Source organism: Miscanthus floridulus, chromosome 18 (assembly GCF_019320115.1).
Source record: "Miscanthus floridulus cultivar M001 chromosome 18, ASM1932011v1, whole genome shotgun sequence".
In the NCBI taxonomy this organism is placed as follows: domain Eukaryota; kingdom Viridiplantae; phylum Streptophyta; class Magnoliopsida; order Poales; family Poaceae; genus Miscanthus; species Miscanthus floridulus.
In genome coordinates this window covers 1,710,570-1,731,585 of record NC_089597.1, presented here as the reverse complement: position 1 = coordinate 1,731,585, position 21,016 = coordinate 1,710,570, and the positions used below count along the sequence as shown (strand labels likewise).

Genomic DNA, 21,016 nt, shown 5'->3' with positions numbered 1-21,016 from the left:
TCAAACACTAGTCACAAATTCTTGAATCTCATACAGACTTTCTAAAACTATGTCACACACTTGTAAAATTTGAACTACATTTTGTTCAAACTTTCTCAAATGAAAAATGGCCTATATAAGGATTGTAGATCTTGATGAGCTGAACAAACTTGGTATTCAAAACTTTTCAATTTGAGACAATCTAGGGTTCCGAAAACTAGTTTGTAAGCATCGAAATTTAAAAATCACAAATTTGAACCATCCAAACTATCTCAAATGGAAAGTTGACCAAAACAAGAATTGTAGATCTTGATGAGTTGAACAAACTTGGTATTCAAAACTTTTCAATTTAAAGTCATTTAGAGTTCATAATACTAGAGTCAAAGTGTTGTTTTTTTATTTGACCAAATTTGACTTGGTCAAACTTGCTCAAATGAGACACTAAATGACCTCAGATGAAAAAACTCTGAATACAAAGTTTGATCGTCTCAGCAAGATCTACAATTGTTACATAGCTCATTTTCCCATTTGAGAAAGTTTTATCAAACACTAGTCATAAATTCTTGAATCTCATATAGACTTTCTTAAACTATGTCACACACTTATAAATTTTGAACTACATTTTGTTCAAACTTTCTCAAATGAAAAAATAGCCTATATAAGGATTGTAGATCTTGATGAGCTGAATAAACTTGGTATTCAAAACTTTTCAATTTAAGACAATCTAGGGTTCCGAAAACTAGTTTGTAAGCATCAAAATTTAAAAATCACAAATTTGAACCATCCAAACTATCTCAAATGGAAAGTTGACCAAAACAATAATTGTAGATCTTGATGAGTTGAACAAACTTGGTATTCAAAACTTTTCAATTTGAAGTCATTTAGAGTTCATAATACTAGAGTCAAAGTGTTGTTTTTTTATTTGACCAAATTTGACTTGGTCAAACTTGCTCAAATGAGACACTAAATGACCTCAGGTGAAAAAAATCTGAATACAAAGTTTGATCGTCTCAGCAAGATCTACAATTATTACATAGCTCATTTTCCCATTTGAGAAAGTTTTATCAAACACTAGTCACAAATTTTTGAATCTCATACAGACTTTCTAAAACTATGTCACACACTTGTAAAATTTGAACTATATTTTGTTCAAACTTTCTCAAATGAAAAAATGGCCTATATAAGGATTGTAGATCTTGATGAGCTGAACAAACTTGGTATTCAAAACTTTTCAATTTGAGACAATCTAGGGTTCCAAAAACTAGTTTGTAAGCATCGAAATTTAAAAATCATAAATTTGAACCATCCAAACTATCTCAAATGGAAAGTTGACCAAAACAAGAATTGTAGATCTTGATTAGTTGAACAAACTTGGTATTCAAAACTTTTCAATTTGAAGTCATTTAGAGTTCATAATACTAGAGTCAAAGTGTTATTTTTTTATTTGACCAAATTTGACTTGGTCAAACTTGCTCAAATGAGATACTAAATGACCTCAGATGAAAAAACTCTGAATACCAAGTTTGATCATCTCAGCAAGATCTACAATTGTTACATAGCTCATTTTCCCATTTGAGAAAGTTCTATCAAACACTAGTCATAAATTCTTGAATCTCATATAGACTTTCTAAAACTATGTCACACACTTGTGAAATTTGAACTATATTTTGTTCAAACTTTCTCAAATGAAAAAAATGGCCTATATAAGGATTGTAGATCTTGAATCCATGACCATGACTCCATGAGACCCATGAAGCCATGAGCTTGGCTATTTCTACTCATGCCGCGAAGATTGGTGCTTGTATGATGTTTGATGTATAATGTATCTGTATCTTTATCTTATTTGTTGCTTTACTCTTTAGTCTTTCGGCTTAATCTAGATGGATTATGGACTCATAGAGTGGTGTAATGGTTTGCGCACGTATGATATATATATATATATATATATATATATATATATATATATATATATATATATATATATATATATATATATAGGGAGAGGCTATTCAGTAGCCAGCTACAGAATAAGTTATTCTGTAGCCACCTTTATTTACCATAATTTTATATACTAATTTACCATAATGTCAATATATATTTACTATAGTTGGGTTACTATAACACACGGGGATATTTACCATAACGTTATAGTAAACCACTTAGTAAGGAGTTACTATAATCTCATAAATTAATATAGTAATTATCGTAACTCAAAGTGGCTACAGAATAAGTTATTTTGTAGCCAGCTACAGAGTAGTAGTTCTATATATATATATATATATATATATATATATATATATATATATATATATATATATATATATATATATATATATATATATATATATATATATATATGCTGCTTTTACTCAATATCCGAATAGATATTTGTATCCGACCTTCTCCGAATCCGATTCATACCGTATTCGATACTCATTATTCGTATCCGTAACCGAGTCAATCCGTATTCGTATATGTATCCGAACGCTATCCGTGTCCGAATCCGAATCCAAACAAAAATATGAAAACAAATATAATATGAGTGATATCCGTTCGTATCCGATCCGTTTTCATCCCTAGCCATTCATGATGGGAACGCATGTTTTTCGCACATCGACCTCCCAGTTCCGGAGCTTTCTACCAGTGGATCCAGACCGTGTGATGACTGATGAACCCATGAGAGATGCTTGGAATGTGCGGCACAGGGAAGTCAGATGCGACCCCTATCGCACGAACGTCAGCTGCAGCTCACAATCTATGGCGACGAATGCCTGTGCAGCAGACCTAGTAACGAGCAGTCACTTTCTAGGAAAGTTCAATTTTAGCGTAGCGTGCACCAATTTCACTGTACAGCAAGTTCTTTCTTTTTGCGTTGCATTTGAGTGAATCTGTTGTTGAGTTAGAACCAAGATTCCTAGAATACTAGTTCAAACAAGTTAGAACCTAGAATGAGTGAATGACTGCTTTGTTTTGAATTGCAAGAAAAGTAATCATGCCCAGCTTACTAGAGGAGCCCGCTCCTCGTGTTTCGAATTTCTTGTTTAAATAAGTAAACCATTTCATCTACAAATTGAGAGCAAAGGTAATTTTGATGAGCCATGGTTCTGTGCTGGTGAATTAATTAATTATAAACTACATTCAGAATATATAGCGCTTCTGCAGTGTCATATCTTCAATGTAGGGCTTCGACTCCCCGGCTCCATCCCCTTTACATCTACTAGATAGAGGAGGATGGAACAGGAGCCATACAGACATCCAAGTGCTACACTTCAGCGGTTATTGCTACACTCTCGAGTCTCGACAGCTAGCTATATGCTTACATGATCCGTTCCAAGTTCAGAGCAGACTCTTCTGATCACCCTTGAGCTGCTGAAGAACATCAGCGTCCTCGAAAACCGGGAGCATGGCCAGCTGGATGAAATCAGTGACCTGAACTCCTACAGGCCTTTAGTTTTCCACAAGTAGAGCAATCAGACAACAGAATTCAGTTTCATCACACAACACCCTTTTATCAATCTGAATCAAGATTGCAGAGTATTCATAACTCAGATGCTCATTACCATGGGAAGCAGGCCTTCTCCGGCAGCGGCGTTCCAAGCCTGGGGCCTTCGTCGTACACTTCGCAGATCATCTCCCCCTTCTCATCTCTGTAGCACACCATCCCTCTCAACTGGTCCTCAAACACCTATACCAATTTGTAGAGAAAACAAATCAGGAACAATAGCCAGTAGCACTCCAGCAGTCACATACACATGGCTCCTTGATCATGTACTTCTACTACTACACGTGTATGTGTCTACCTTCCTCTTCTTGTCAGGTGCATCAGCAAAGGAGCGGTGTGGTGAAGAGATGCTGCCATGAGCAGAGATGCTGAACCTGAAGGCTGCCGCCTTCGGCCTTCCTTGTGCCAAGCTTTGGGCTGATCATTGCCATGGTAGAAGAATGGTGGTGGTACAAAGAGCTCCTGCCATTGATTTGGGCTCTGGTGAGAAGAAAGGCGTTCAACAAAGGGACCTCCACTAGGAAAAGAATGCATCTATATGAAATGGACATGGTGGAGGAAGATCCATTAATTTATTGCAAGACTGAAGAAGGAATGTGTTGCTTATAAGTGCTTGTCAGCATGTAGTAGTGGATGAAAGGGCAGGCTAGCGATGGCAAACCGTACTACAATAAGGTATAGGGGGACCAGAGCTTTCAATCATTTTGATTGCAAGTTTGTTGTTAGTAGACGTGGTGCATCCAAAGAAATGTTCACTTGGAAAGAAACAGGAGTAACATATCTGCCATTGTGGTTATACAGTAGCTAAAAGCTTTTTAAGTAATTCAACTTTTCAGGGCAAACACACACACACACACACACACACAAGCGATCCTGACAATAGTGAAATTCACACATTTTATTTTTTTTATAAGAAAGAAAACCGTGAGGGCCGCAATATAAATCTATTTACGTTTTGCCGCAACTTTGTTTTCTCATAAGAGAAGAGTTCATCTGTTCTTTTATTCCGAGCATAAATAGATGGTGGTTAATATTTAAGGCGGCACGCCACCTTGCCTTGATACGATTGGTGGGCCCTAATCATTACCTCACAAACATTGTCACCATATATACAGTCTGTTCGTTTCGGCTGAAACGATCGTGGATTATTACGCTGGCTGGTTTGGTGTGAGAGAAAAATAATGTTCTAGCTTATAATTCATGATCGTTTACGACCCAGCGAACAGGCTGATAGTTTGTTGATGATATTTCTTAATTGACCAGACACCAATGACCACTTGGCTACCTTATCTGGTGATGTGGAGGCCTCAGCAAACAATTGCTTACGGTCTATAAACTATTGCACCCTCTTTGCTTAGATCATTGCCCGTTGATAAATGAGCACCAATGGTTACAAACAGACGTTGAGATATGTCAGGCATGAAGTGTTATTTAACGAAATTAGCTATGAGGCCATAAAGTTCTGGGTTTTCTCCATTAATACATTGATACAAAAAAGTAGTTTACCTTCGACTTTGTGTATGATACTATACTCTCCCTGATTCAAAATATAGGCTTTTTTGTCATAAGTTAAATTTAAAACTTTGATCAAATTTATAGAAAAATTACACATCTATAACTTTAAGAATCTGGTTTAGTTGTGAGCTGTGAAAAAGTTGTTGTGTGAAAAGGTTATAAGCTGTTTGGTTGAAGCAACTAAAACCTACCATCTCCCTCTTTGTCTTACATGAAACAGCTCCAAAACGTCTCTCTATTTCTGCCCATTTGCAAAAGCTAAAAACTGAAAGCCAAAAGCAGGGTTAAGGTGCTGCAAAAATTATAGAGTAAAATGCACCGGAGGTCCATTAACTTTTGTTAGGGTGTCATCTAGGTCCATCAACTTTAAAACTGTATTTTTAGATTCATAAACTTTTAAAATAATTCACTGCAGGTCCATGTCATTTATTTAACCTTAAATTGAACTTATATTTACATAGACTCCGATCTTTCTTTATGTTCTAACGAAGTGAGTTTCCGAGGGGAGACGAGAGAGATCGATGCAGGTCTCGGCGGCGGCACTGCTGCATGCGGCAGCCGCGGGCAACGGCAGCTGCGCGCGGAGCTGCGGGGGCTTGACGGTGCAGTACCCGTTCGGCTTCTCCCCCGGCTGCGAGATACCGCTCGGGTGCGACGACCAGGCGAACAGCACCGCGTGGGTCGGCGGCGCGCGCGAGCTCGGCCTGCTGGTGCACAACGTCACGGCGCGCGCCGTCGTCCTCTCCCTGCCCCAGGACTGCTCCCGCGGACTCAACGCTTCCATCCAGGCGCTCTTCTCGAAGAGCTACGCGCCTGGCTCGCAGAATGCGCTCGTCGTGAGCGCGTGCAGCCCCGCCTCGCCGTCGCATACCAGCAACTGCAGCGACGGCCAGCGGCGTAGCCAGGATTTGTAGTTATGGTTGTCCATTGTCTAAATTTTTTTTAATGCTATACCAATTTGATAAGTAAATAGAACCAATGATAATCTTTATCGCTCTTTGTTTCAACAATTCTCCAAGAGAATTATATAATGTTTCAATATATATCCAATACTGCAAAAAATCATATATTGAAATAAAATAATTCAGTGTTGCACTTGCACCCAAAAAAATCAGTTTTGCATACCCTATGGCTTGTGCACTTTTCCTGTCTGACTGTCTGTGCAGATCGCAGATCACCGAACCGATCATATATTGAAACTGAAGAAACTGAAAGGAAAAGAAGAAACGTATGTACTTGTGACTAAAGGAGAATAGGGATAGATCATAGACGTTGGCTCAGCAGACAGCCGGATTTAACGTTGGCTCAGCAGTTCAGTCTTGGAGTCGCTAGGATTCAGAGTACCTGCTGGGCTGCTGCTTTGCGTTTGCCGTCGTGGCGATGCCGATGTCAGAGTCCGATGGGCGATGGCCGACTGGTGCTCGCCGCCGGCAGCAGTTGCATCGCGGCCGTCCACCGATCTCAGTACCCCACAATTGCACCGCACACCACGCGAAAGAAGGAAAGCAAACAATACAATTGGAGACGAACCGACGGCGGCAGCCGGAAGATCCTGAGCGACTGAGCGAGTCCTGACTCTACCTATATGGGCTTTGGTTGGGCCGAGCCGACCACCCTGTAGCTCCGCCCCTGGCGACGGCGACAGGTACCTCGACAGGTCGTCCCAGTGCAACACCACCGAGCCCATCCGCTGCGTCCTGCCACCAGTAGTCCCACCACCGATCAGCAGCGGTAGCGACCAACGTTTCTTCAACAGAACCGAGATGCAAACGCTCGCCGCAGAATGCACCGGGCTCGTGTGGGCGGCGAGCTACTGGGACGCGCCGGCGCCGGCGCCGGCGCTGCTGCTGGGCGTGATGGAACTGGAGTGGTGGATGGTGGGCGAGACGTGCCGCTGCTCACGCCACGCCACCTGCACCCTGGTCACTACGCCGATCGCTGGGCAACGGGCGTTCCGGTGCGAGTGCCCCGAGGGGTACGACGGCGACGGCTTCGCCGACGGCACCGGTTGCCGGAGAGGTCAGTGACGTCATTTGATTAATGCTTATTATTTTCTCGGCTCCGAGTATCGTTGGTTGAATTGGTCAGTCAAATTGTGCGAGCTAGCGAATTTGTTAGAATGGTTGACTCCGCTCTTGCATCCAGCTCGCGCCACCAGAATGGCTTGGACCATGGGCTCCGCTATCAACTGGCCTTAATCATATCGACGTCTGAGCAAACCACGTACCAATACATTCGTAATGTATCAACCTCTTTAGATTACTTGGCTAACAAGTAGCTAAAAAATAGTCCTAATCTATTCAAATATGTAAATTAGTAGGTGGACTAAACTTTAGTCTAGCGCCGAACTAACAACTAGTCCTTCAGTTGGCAAATAATCCACCTAAATATTTTTACGTCATGACAACCGAACACGTCGATCCTGCGTAGCGAGGTTCGGCAGCATCAGCAGCCCGGGTCGCAGCACAGCCAGCGAGTGCGCGACGTAGCCGAACGTCTAGAACCCCGTGGTCACCAACCTGTCGCGAGCTGGCCGCGATGCTGCTTCTGAAGGGCGACGACGGGCGGGCGCGGTACACAGCGGCGGACGCGCTGGCGTTCGTGGCGGGTGGGGCGGCGGCGTCGGCGTGGGGACCGGGGTCGGCGAAAGGCTTCGGAGCAGGTGGGCCACGCTGTTCCGACGCGCGGGAGCTCGGTGCAGCTGCGCTGTCGGGAGAGAGCGAGGCCGGCCGGCGTCCTCCTCGCGCGACCGGCCACCGCTGTCTGTCTCGTGTCTCGTACGAGCACCCATGCAGTGGCCACCCATGCCACGGCGCCGAGAACCCATGCAGCGCGCGCGTGCGACACTTGGACGGGAGCGTACATGTCACCAGGGGCCATCCCATCGCCCACCAGGCACCGCTGTCAGTCTCGTGTCGTCACAGGCTTTGCTTTGCTTCGCTGCTGGTGCGGAACGTGCGTGCGGGCGCGCCCCGTGCCCCGCTGTGCTTTCTTCGCGTCGGCGTGTGGCGGTGTGTGGCCAGTGGCCACCCGCTTGCTGCAGCACGTGATCCTCTACTCCGTCGTCGAGTTCACCGGCCATCGCCCATCGCGCTCGCGTGGCCGCACCGGGCCGATCGGTCACGTGGAGCCGGTGTGGGCGCGTGACGCCGATGGGCTGCAGCCGAACCCAACTGAACTGGTGCTGGCCTTGGCCCGTTCCTGGCTCGTGCCGTCGTGCTCGTGCACGCCTCCCTCGGATGGAACCCGCACACGCCGCCGCGGTGCCGGTGAGCCACTGAGCCTTGCGGTGTGGGCTCATGTGGGCGGGCGGGCACAGCACAGGGCAGCCACTGCCCCACTACGACGGATGCTGGTCCTGGCTGGTCTCCCTCTGCGGGGCCGGCCTGCGGCGGCGCCGCCGCGTGGCGTGCTACGTGTGAGGCGACCTGGAGTCGCCGCTCACGCATGCTGACACGCGCGCTGCATGGGTTCACTGTAGGTCCATGCAATGGCTGCTGTACGCGCGCAAAGACGATCGGAGGCTGAAGCCGACGTGCATGCATGCGTTGAGCAAGAAGGGTCTAAGCGCGTAGAAGATAAAGAAAGGTAGGGGGTTTTCTGTAAATGTATTTTGAATTTAAGGTTAAATAAATGGCATGGACCTGCAGTGAACCATTTTAAAAGTTCATGGACAAAAAAATACAGTTTCAAAGTTGATGGACCTAGATGACACACCAACGAAAATCAATGGACCTCTGGTGTATTTTACTCAAAATTATACTACACAGAGGCAGTTGCTTCTGAAAAGCAGCTTCAAGATCCACCCGTTTGGTTGGCTTTCTGCTTTTTCACAGCAAAAACACTTTCCACAAGTTGAACCAAACACAACCTAAATTAGTTTCATTAGCTCGAAGTTTTTGTATGTATTTGTGTTATTATAGATGCTAATATATTGTTTTATAGTCAAAGTTAGATAAAAGTTTGACGTACGACATAAAACTCATAAATCGATCTACACTTTAGAATAGACAGAGTAGCTTCCTGTTGGTTCGGAGGTACTTCATTTTAATAGCAAATAGTTCTAACGATTAGGATAGAAATAAATGACACTTTGAATGTGACCAGTTCGCTTCTCTTACTCTTCTTCCTCAATGTTGTCCACAAAAAAATGATTCTCCCACATAATGTACAAGCACGAGCGATTGGGGATAAGCTTCATGGTGGTTATGGAAACAACACCGATCCCTGGCTTTCAAGGACCCTAAATCAGTAGTGAATCTAGAAACATATGCTCTGAGGGGCGGTCATCCTCTTATTTTCTACATTTAGTCCCTCCTAAGTTTTAGTGACTACAAACTTGTAGGAGGGGCTTGAGCTTCAACCGACTTTGTGCTAGACACACCCCTACCTAAATGGCTGCCAAACCTAGAGGCAGATGATGCCCTATAAGACACAAATTGATAGTCAATCTTGAAGAACCATATTTTCATTTTACATAGTTCAGCAAGGAACTTGGTTGCTTATCTTACTATTATTACTTTTTTTAACCTATTGAAAAAAGAGTAAATCCTATAAATTCTGGCAACAAAAACATTTAACCATCAACTCAATAGACTATAATCATCATTAACAATAATAGATATTTCATCTATGTGTTTTCTAAAAAATACGTTTATGTACCATTTTGAAAAATAGTCAGTAACCCTAAAAAATTACATTCAAAGTACCCTTCCCTGCCATTATGAAAAATAACCCTATAAATCTTCATCTAAATTATGCAAGTATGTTGTGATTAGGAAAGAAATTAATCTAGTGTAGCCTCCTAAATTTGTTTTTAAATTAGCCATCTCTACCATTATTAAAAATGGCTCCCTAAAACTGCATCTAAATTAGCCAACTTTGTCGGTACAAAAATAATCTCAAATTACCACTTCTAGTGTTGTCGATGTATATCGAAAAAAAACTAACATCTTGTATACATGCATCATGTGTGTCACCTGCATGCCACATATGTATACATGCTAGAAGCGATTAGCATGTCAAAATGTTAAATACATAGCTTAAGCTAAGGTTTCTAGGACACAAACACTAATAGAGATGTTGTACAAAGGATTGTAATTAGTTGATGGGCCCTTTTTTTACAAAACTGGCAGAAGTTCACGCCCATTTTCATTGCATAGAGAAGAAGAGATTACAGATAGTTGCCCTCGAGACAACATGGAGGAGCAAAACTGGGAAAACCAAGTGGGAAAACCTGTATAGATATAAGTAAAACATCAAGGTGCAGGAATTAAAGCCTCCAAGAAGCGTGCTCCAGTAACAGCTCAGGTTCTACCTTTCTCTATAGCTTTGGTCACAACCAACAATACTGACAACTCCAGCAACAGCACTGATGGAGTGAGGGACTAGTAATGAGATAAAATATGCAACCACTCCTGAAGATTTGGGGCAGGCCTTTATCATGGTGGCTACTCATCTTCAGTTATTGGATGCTAGAGGATAAAAGTAGCCGTGACACCGCCACAGGAAACAATATCACAAGCTGACAGCCGCTACTCATCTTCAGTTATTGGATGCTAGAGGATGCTAGAGGATAAAAGTAGCCTTTATCATGGTGGCTACTCATCTTCATTCTTTCAGGCTCTTGACAGGACATGTTGGTTGGCGTGTCATGTCAGATTTAGTTTGGCGTCTTAACCATCTGACGGAATAGCCACAGAACCCGGTAGAAGACTACTTGTTTCAGTCTCTGCCTTAACCACCATTCAGATTCACTGCAGTCCTCAGTTGTAGATTGTGAGGTTTGTTGTCATTGCAGGTTCTTCAACACTGCACCAAACCGAAACGCCATCATTTTCCGATGAGAGATTTCTGTAAAACAAAAGCAGACGTCCCCTGTCAACGCTTTACAGCACATCCTTTGAAACTGACGGCAGATGGCTACAGCTCACAAGCTGACAGCCGGGCAAGAGCTATAGTCGACAAGAAACACCCTACCAAGTAGCATCACAGGATCACTTTGGATATGTCTGATCATAGATCCCATATAGCAGAACGCCAGGAACCAGTAGATTTTACTCTTTTTTTCTATGCACAAAAAGGAAATCAGATAGATCATCCAGATACAGTTCAAGTTACTGAAACGCAACTATCGCTGAGCAACCAACCTGATGCAATACGGCAAAAAGAAAAGAGAAGGCAAAAAGAAAAAGGCAAAATCAACTGATGCGCAATAGGTACAAAAAAAACTGATTCTGGGAGGCAAATTAGTAGACGAGGCCATGAACTCTGGTCAGACTAACTTCCTATCCTATACTTCTACGGGTTTTGCTGCATTCTTCAGCCGTCTGAGTTCTGTCTTCTGCAGTTGTTTTCCTCATGCTCATGGGTGCAGCATGTCTTTATTTTGCCGTTCAAGAGGGATTGCAGCAGCGGACACACCTTTCTGGATGGATATGGCGGAAGCAAGGGCAACTGGCATCAAGCAGAGCCCCTTGTTCTGAAGGTACTGCATTGCACTGGTGATGCTGGTTTCCATTAGCTTCACAGCCTCTTCCTCAAAGACGAAGCTGTCTACCGGGTCTAGTGCATCCAGTAATCCTTGTGCGTTGGTTGTAGCTGACAGAGGTTGACCGTGGTAACCCTACATGAATCATGACAGTGCATGGATAAGTAGATTGAAGTGAATTACTGGTATATCAATGTTAAAGCAGGAGGCAAATCTGTATCAAATGCAACTACAGTGCATGTGGAATTAAAGGACTGCTATTAGCAAAAAAGAAAAGGACTGCTGTTATAAGCTATTATGTCATGTCATAGCTCAAAAGGACTGAAGTGTATATCACCAATTCTAAAACAACAATACTTTTTTCAAGGATTCCTGGAAGTTGAAAATTAGAAGGTTTGGCACCTCAGTCTGAGATTCTGTGAGAAGGGGAAGGACTGCTCCTGGAGCACCTAGCCTACTCATGCTCAAGACCTGAATGAAACCAGGTAAAAGGGAAGAGTGTTAATCACCTTTCACGTAACCAGAAAAATTACTTGTAGCTTGTTTCAAAAACTGTTCACAGCCATACCTTGACCTGAAGCTGAAGAAATTTCACATAGTCAATGATTTCATCCAGCATGGATGCCTTGTCTGCCTGCTTGCAACGAAAGATTTGTCACTCCATCTTATTCAAGAGAATTAAACAAAATGAACATCTTTAAAGAAAGGTAAAACTGCTGTCTTCCTTGGCATGGTATTTTAGCTACACTAAACAAGCTCTGCATCAACAGGAACTGGGAGTTTGGATAACTGGATGGGTGCTATTTCGTTGGAATGTAGCATTTAGTTCAATTTTCAACTAGATCCAAAACTTTCCAGTGAAATACATCCAATCCAAACAAACATTAAACCTGTCTTTATAGCTTCATCACAGTAGAACTGGACCAATGGCTAAAAAGGTAACGACTATTGTTGGCCCAAACAAATTCAACATTCACTCCAATGTATTTGTAGACTTGAAGACTTGAAATTGTGAACCCCAAAGAAGTACCTTAAATTTAATAAATGATCCATTCTATTGTGTCACTTGCAGATTTCAAGCCACAACTAAGAAACACATGTTCCCATTACATATATAAGTAGCAAAGTTTTGATAATTAGCTCGATGACCAATTTTAGTAACTGCAGTTGCAGTTTATGAAAATGCACCAGACAAGTTAAACACCCAAAGAAATGTACCTTATTGGAATTCGGGACAAGACCTTGCAGACTTTTCATCCTATCTGAAATTTTTTCTCTGCGAAGCTGCAACATATAGGAAATTGTACTTAAACTTATGCTACACAAAGCAGCAAAACAAATAATTCAAAAATATTATATGTAACTCATCAGTTTGCACTGAAGTGGACTGATCACATAAATAGAAACTCACCCGTTCAGCAATACTATGAGGATCAGTTGCCTGTCCACGACGAGCCCTTACTCGTGGCTTCACGCCAACACCATTTCCAGCTGAATTTGGTTGGGTTTGTACATCAGAAGGATGGCTAACAGGACCCTCACTTTTGTTTTCATTGATCCATGAAGGAATCTAAACATTTGAAATAACAACCCCATGTCAGGTACAATCTTGAAAGACAGCATAAAAGGAACACAGTGACTGAGCAGAAATGTATTCTTTTAAGAGAAAACATAAAAACCTTTTGAGGGATCAGTGCTCCTTGCGTTGCAGCAACTGACATTTGATTACGTGCAGTGAAAGCAGGGATAGGAACGTTGCACATTGCATTTTGCTCCTGCAGTATGGAAGTTGAGTTACTGGTACAGTTCAAATTAACAGTAAGATGCAGTTCAGATATTCTCTTCAATAGCATTGTTTATATAAATAACCTGCTTCTGAGTCTTGAAACCACTAGAAGCTAGGTTTGCTTCCTGGACACTAGCAAACGAGGGGAGCCTACCACTGATAAATTCTTTGCTATCCTGTATTACAAAAGGAACCCAAAATTAATTTAACTGAATGAAATAAATGCATAGCAGCTGTCTATGTAGTTTTTTTTTTCTTTTTGGAAGAAGAAGCAGCTATCTCTGTAATGAGAGTTACATGAAGTGATGCCAAGGTAGCACTGTCAAACACTGAGATATTCCCATTTGGATGGCTTGTTTTGTTCAAAACAGAATCACTTTGTGCCCCTTGAAAACTGAAAGCTTCTAGATTCACTGGTTCCATGAATGAAGAAGCATTTTGAAATGCGGAACACAAAGTTGGGGCTGAAGAAACAGCATTTACATCAGCAAGAAAAGCAGAAACTTCACTTCCATTACTATCAATTGAACTAGATAAGGCATGAGGCAGTTCTGAAAGTCCAGTAGTATTCAACTGCGGATGAAAGACCCCAGGTGTTGAATTGTGCTGAAGCACTCCTGGGGCCACTAAATTACTCTGCAGATTGCTTGTTATTCTGCAGTCGTTGAAGCTCCAGAAGATTTTCACAAAGCTTATCCCTAGATAGAGTATCACCAGGTAACAGATCAGTCTGGCCAGCACCAGCATAGGTCAACTGTTCATTTGGAAGCATAGTGGAATCCTGTTCATGCACACTGAATTTTATATTGTGATCTGATCTAGCTGTCATGAAATAGCTTGAAGGTGGCATGCTTCCTTCTCCTCCATATGATTCCACTGAACCATCAGCCAAACTGTAGCTCTCAGAAGCAGAATTGACAGGCCATGATGAGAAGTAGGAACCAGCTGAGAAGTCCATGTTAACCACAAGAAATGGTACTGGCAATCTCTGCCCAAAATGTTCTTTAAAAGATGGCTTCTACAGACTGAAAATATGCCCGGTTGACAATATGGTGATGCCTGCATTCAAAACAGAAAATCAGTTAGTCATTAAAGAGAATGGTAGATGTCCAGAATGCTTCCTTTTATACAAAGGCAGGACATAATGATGCTAAAAGAACAGCTGTCAATTCTTCATAGATTGCATGTATGGGCCAATAATGCAAAAGTATATAATCAAATGATCCTTGCGAGCATAAAGATCTTGAAGAAATATATTTTTGGAACACACGTTAATCACTTGAATAAGCAACATTAAAATATGCCCAACTAATTTGAACTCTCCCATGTTTACTGCATACGGTTGACAGGTGACCCTCAGGCCCTCAGCACACATCACTGTCATGTTCATGGCAGTTAAGCATAGAAATCTTCTACGGATGGGGTCATGGGGGATTGAATTTTTCAATAGTCTGGATTTTTCCTGAGAAAATGAAAGTTGGGATTTGGCTTTCTTAAAAGCCGAGGTAATCTCCTTTCAAAAAATGAAAGTTGGGATGGGCAATAGAATCAAGCACATACTCCATTACTCACCAGTGGCAGAACTATTAGAAAAGAGGTGTACAACTACTGATAGCAACCAAATATATAAACAGCTTTAGACACAACACAGGCTTCCATCCTCATTCTGTATTTTTATAAACAAATACACGACAAGTAAAAGCGTAATTGAAGGTCTTTCTAAAAAAAGTGTAATTGAAGTTTCTGCAGTCATGTTAAATAAATTATTTTTTTGTCACATTGCCAGGTGAACACAACTTCCCTTCTTTACTCTACAGCCATTCGACCTAATTTTCTTAGAACAAACAGCAACTGATTCAGATATTCCAGTTAAGAAATGGTAAATGAACACTATCATCCATTTTGACGGCAGAATACATACGACCCTATAGTTAAACCCACTGAATATTTTTCCTCTCAACAATGCTACCATCAATTGCTCCCGTACTCATACGTCATACCAGTTCAGTTCTCGCCTAATCAGTAGTCAGAAACGCTGAACTGATACAATAATTGTAAAAACGCCAGCCATCATTGATCTCTAACACTACAGGAGCACTTAAAAGCCCCTGAATGTCCACCATACGATTCATAACTACAGGTCATTAACAACCGACTGCATTTATGCCTTCTGGCTAGTGCGAAACAGATATTGTCAGCCAGAAAAAACAGAGATATACAAACAAAAGCAGCTGATCAACGTGTTCGTTTCGTCGTAAATAGCCGTGGATTATTTACCGCTGGCTGGTTTGGTGTGAGAGAAAAATACTCTTCCAGTTTATAATCCACGATCGTATGCGAGCAAGCGAACAGGTTGGATATCACGCGCTCTACAACTAAATTGTCATTCCTCTCATTTCTCTATCGCAAAATTCATTACACAACATCCATCTTTCCCCTTTTCTTTTTCTCCCTCGAGATTGAGCTGATACAAATTCAGGCAGACAAGAACAGCTGTGAACAAATTTTCACCAACCGTATCCATCTACGAAATTGGCGGAACAAGAACAAATAAAAGAAACCACGATCGAAACATTACGCCTGCATCAACCAATCAATCCCACGCGATCGTCTATCTCCATCTGGACCATCCCTGGCATTGTTCTTGCCCCTTTGCGAATCGCGACACGACAAATAAACCCCACCAAGAAACGCCAATCACGAGGCACGGGCGACCAAAACCACATCAAGAACAAAGCCAAGGGCCCTAAGGCAACAAGTACAGAAAGCACAGTAGCAGGGTGATACACATGCAGTGAATCGCTCTCGAAAGATCACGACTATACTGAAAGCTGACCCCGTTGAAGGGGGGAGGACCGGACTGGACACTTACCAGTGAGACGAGCGCAGCAGTGAAGCTTCCGTTGCCAGGACTGGAGGAGGAGCAGGGGAGAGAGCCTACACGCGCGCGCGTGTGTGTGTCTGTGGAGGTGACTGAGGTGAGACCCTGAGAAGTGGAGAGGAGAGACGAGAGGTCGAGAGGAGAGGAGGCGGCGGTTTGGGCGGAGAAGAAAAAGGAGTGGCCTTTGCGGTCTTGCTTGCCGGTGCCGAAGACTGAAAAGACGCGTTGGACTGCTGAATTTCTGATGCTCGCTCAGCGCTAGCAGGAAAGAGAGACAGCAGTTGGTGCCGCTGGCCGCTGCCCTCTCTTTTTGTTCAGCAGCACCCCCTCTTTTTGTTTATTTCTGCACGCATCCTTTGTCCTTTTTATGCCTTCTGGGCTGGAAATGGGATGACCACCGGTTGGATGGATCGAGTGAAACAAAAACATTTGGGATCCATGCAACCTTTTTTTCCCCGTTGTGTCGTGTCGACGCCGATTCCTTGTAGAGGAATATCGTGTTGTTGTGGTAAATATCATGCAATTATGGTAAACTTGTTTGGAACTGTTAGTTGAAGCACGTTTTATAAAGTGGCTTGAGCAGAGCATGTACTTTTGTGTATATAAGTAGTATTTATGTGTTTCTTTTGCTGAGATGGTCATTGCTTTTGTGGAGACCAGCTCATACTACACGTTAGACTATGTCGCCACACTAATTTTGTTTTTTTTTTTTTCATGTATGACAAGACATGTGTATTTGTACAGCAGTATTTGCTAAAAGATGTGTCACGTTATATGCAAGCTAGCAGCTCGTAGCGGTATACAAGTTTTATGTGAAAAGAAGACACAGTAGTCTTGTCCTATTGTGATCATATAAGCTAGAAGGCTTTGTTGTGTGGCTATATCGTAGAGGAGGGTTAGTGAGACGTATATAAATGAGACGGTGGGTAGATAGCTTTGTTCGTTTCTCTTATAATCCGTCTTTTTTAGCTTATTTTTTTTAGCCAGAACAGCGTTTTTCTCTCACAATAAATCAGCTAGAACAGTATTTCGGCTTATTTTTCCAAGGAAGCGAACGGCGCCAGTATTGCTAGTTATTTTACTAGACACCTTTGAAGGATATTTTCTCTCACCACGAGAACATATGTTAGGCTCTAGTCCTATTACTCAAATTCGTCACTTTTTATTCCAAAAACCTAACGAAAATAAGTGTTTTGCTTCTTGTCTTTGTCATAACCTATTACTAGCATAAAACTTTTTAACTATTACTACAAACTTCGTGACTACTACTACCTCTTCGGCTTATCAATCTAGTAAGCACGTATATTTGTTTTGGGTAAATCTAGCAAACATATATAGAAAAATCCAGTCTCGGTAATATTTCCAGAAATGTTTTTTTTTTCCAGAATGAAGAGAAAGGTTGATTGGAACTGAAGTGGTCCACGCATCTCTTCTTCGTTTTTTCATCTTTCACAGTCATACATTTTTCTCATCGTTTGCGATCGTTTGCTTTTACCATCTCTGTGCAAACACCGACCGACTCCACAAACAAACAGATTGATGTGTACTCCCGGTCCGAAACCGAGAGAGGGGACAGAGGGCTGGACCTGGAATAAAGCCGGAGACCGAGGGCCGGAACGCGGCGTCGTTAATCAGTCCTCGGTTTGCTACGAGTGCTAAGCTACCAGAAAAGCAGCAGAAAAGAGCCTCGCGCCAGACGTCCCATCATCGTCAATCCCTAATCTAATCCCCTCCTCCTGGTATGCAGTCTTTTTTCGTTAATTAATTGATATAAAGAATTAGCACGAGTCGGTGAGTTAATTAGGCCTGCCGTGGCCCTCGTCCCCGCACGTCACGTGTAGGAGCTGGCTGGAAAAAACGGCGGCGTTCGTGTGTAACTGACTCCGCGCCTGCTGCGCGCTTTTGACTTGGCTCGGCTGGCGGATTACTGGACTAGTTTAGCCCCGAGGGGCGGGTCATGCGGCAGGAGCGGATGGTTCGTTGGGTGATTGATTCAGGTGGTTCCGGTCAGCTAATCACGCGGGAATTGCGATCGCATGCAGCGCTTGCAAGCAAAGCATCACCTAGCCTAGCCTCCACCCAACCAACACACGATCGATGGGTCAGTGATGGCTGATGGGTGTGTTTGGTTGGCTGATCCACTCGCGACCATTCAGAAACACACACAGGTACTCGCGCTCGGGGGCATAATTTTCATGATGGCCTAGCACATTGCGTCGCTGCCCCAAGCAAAGCAAATCAACACGGGGGTACGTGCCGGTGGGGTTTGGCTTTGGCGCTGCAGTCGTGCTGCACCACCGATCGCAAACCGTCCAGGTATCCTTCTGCGCGAATCTTGATGGTTTCCTTCCGCGCGGAGCCTAACATGCAGGACTGATGGGAGCAGTTACGGCAGTGCAGAACCAGCAGCGAGCCGCATCCATGCCTTCGGTGCTGCACGGGAGTCGGCGTTGTTTACACTGCGGCCTGCCTGAGTCAAGAGCTGTTTACACTTGCCCCTGCCATGCGCTTCTCCGTTGACGTGGACGGAGAGCCCCTTAATTTTGCTCTCCACGGCTCCACCTGCTGACACGTTAGACAGCAAAATGCAGGCCGACTCGGGCCCCGATTTTCTAGCTTTGCTATATGGGCGCCTACTGGGTCTTTTAGTCCTGCCGTAAAGGCCACCCCTTACTTTTTCTTCCGCTCGTTTGGATCGAGCGGCCAAGCCCATCTTCCGCGTTCCGTTGCATTTTTTGACGGGCCCGTATTTCCATCCACTTTGGACCCCGTCGTCGGTCTTAGGCGACCACCGCATGTTAAGCCCAAACACATCCTCTTTCCGCTGCTAACCGTCCGTGTTCGGGGGCTTTTTTTTGTTTTTGACATATTCCATTCCAAAATAGGAATCAATACACTTCTAGCATTTAAAATTATTTATTTTTAGATCATGGACCACCTAGCAGGCTAGCACTAGTATTTTTTAATTCTTCTATTTCTAAAGTGCAACCATTAAATGCTGCTATAACTTTTGGTAGCAGTATATAGTAATTTTATAGTAGCATTAGCAAAACGATTAGTTCCTGCAATGTCTACAGAGACACCTTAGATTTTGGTTTGTTCACGTTTTTTTTTTTTTTTGAAACGGGTTAGTTCACATTTTAATAGTCCGCCAATCTAGAATTGTCAAACCCCACGAACCGCCTCACCTCACGTACTCCCTTCTCCCTAAAACAATGCAATGCTAAATAAGTCAAGCTTTTTTAAGTTCGACCCAATTAGTAGGAAAAATATCAACATTTATGTCTCCTATTAAATTTATGATAAAACTATATTCCATAATCAATGCAATCATACTTATCCGGCATCATTGATATTAGTAATTCTTTATATAAATAGTCAAATTTAAAATTGCTTGATTCTTGTTTTAGAATTAAAAATTGCTTGACTCTTTAGAAAACGGGGATTGTATTGTTTTACCAAGGGAGTAGCTAATAGCACAAGTAACTGTTGAGTGTATATACATTATTGTTTACATAGTTCTTTGAAGCCGTGCATAAGCTAGCTGTAACTTTACAACCCACTTTTCTTCTCTTCCTTCTTCTCTCCTCGGTCGTAACACAAATCTAATGTGGCACTTTCTACAATCTACTTACATTATCTTATTATTTTCCCTTCGTTTCAAAATAATCAATTTCTACAATTGTCCTAAGTCACACTAACATATGTGACATCAAACAAGTATATGATGAAAATATATTTTATTGTGTATCTAATAACAAATCTTGTGTCATAAGCATCGGTGTTGCTTTTTTAAATAAATTTGGTCAAATCTAAAAAATCTAACTTAGGACAATTTTAAATGTTAATTTATTTTAGGATGGATGGATTACTTGCTCTAACAGCCTGTAGAGTTCAACCAGACAACTCAACCCCATCTCTTCACAAGCTACTTAGTAGCTTATAAAGCCAGTCTCGGTGAAAAGTCTTATGGCACAGTTACCGTTTACCAAGGCTGTCACGTTAGATTTTGTGTTGGTAACTGTGATAATAGGTTTCATCCAGATGAAAGCTCTCTCTATCTGTCTTCTCATAACTAACTAATATGCCAAGTCATCAAATCTACTAATGTGCCACAATATTAAACATAAATAGATAAAAGCTCTGAGCTGACCTAACAATACAAGTTTTGCATCCACGGTGCGGTTCCGATAGGACTCCTCTTTTAAGTGCCTGTTTAGTTGCATTTCATTTTGCAATTTTTTTCAAGATTCCCCGTCACATCGAATCTTTGGACGCATGCATGAAGCATTAAATATAAATAAAAAATAAAACTAATTACACAGTTTTGACGAAATTCGCGAGACGAATCTTTTAAGCCTAATTAGATTATGATTGGACACTAATTGCCAAATAACAACGAAAGTGCTACAGTGCCATTTCGCTAAAAAATTTGCAAACTAAACAAGGCCTTAATCCGTCATCAAATCAGCCTGTCCATTGTAACTATAGTGGGCCGCAGCCCATTGACGAGTCCAGAACGCATATTTCTTCTCCGATCCAGTTTCGTGGATGACGAATTAGTTTTTTTTTTTGGACTACTAGGTCAAGTGGCCATCGATTTGGCTGAGCCTATGGTTTACGCTAATAACAGTATGATAATAATCGTGATGATGAGAAAATGCCTTGTCAGTTACAGAAATGGTTTTTTTTTTACAACAAGTTACAGAAATGACTGAAGTACGGAAAACGAGTCAAGCGGTGTGAGCAAAACGTAACCGGTGCTCCGTTCGATAATGTCGAGCTACCTTGAGTCTCTGTACTAGACAACAAGTCAGGGTTGTGCGGTTCTGCACGACACGGCAGGCTTAGGCGTTTAGATTA

At 42.5% G+C, this 21,016-nt stretch overlaps 1 protein-coding gene and 1 pseudogene across 3 annotated transcripts; both read right to left on the bottom strand.

Moving 5' to 3' along the window:
- Positions 1–3,125: 3,125 nt before the first annotated feature.
- Positions 3,126–6,319, bottom strand: LOC136519592 (uncharacterized). Of its 3 annotated transcripts, XM_066512973.1 has the most exons (4): positions 6,122–6,319; positions 3,856–3,943; positions 3,540–3,664; positions 3,126–3,424 (listed from the first exon to the last, which is right to left on the bottom strand). In XM_066512973.1, the coding sequence occupies exons 1-4, from the start codon at positions 6,184–6,186 to the stop codon at positions 3,316–3,318; spliced, it is 387 nt and encodes a 128-aa protein (XP_066369070.1). In that variant the 5' UTR covers positions 6,187–6,319; the 3' UTR covers positions 3,126–3,315. The 3 variants fall into 3 exon arrangements, 2 of the variants coding, with proteins under 2 accessions (XP_066369070.1, XP_066369069.1); XM_066512972.1 differs by lacking the exon at positions 6,122–6,319 and having other exon boundaries at positions 3,856–4,045; XR_010774983.1 differs by lacking the exons at positions 3,126–3,424; positions 6,122–6,319 and having other exon boundaries at positions 3,562–3,664; positions 3,780–4,045.
- Positions 6,320–11,168: 4,849 nt separating this feature from the next.
- Positions 11,169–16,366, bottom strand: LOC136522094 (transcription factor LRL1-like; annotated as a pseudogene).
- Positions 16,367–21,016: the final 4,650 nt, after the last annotated feature.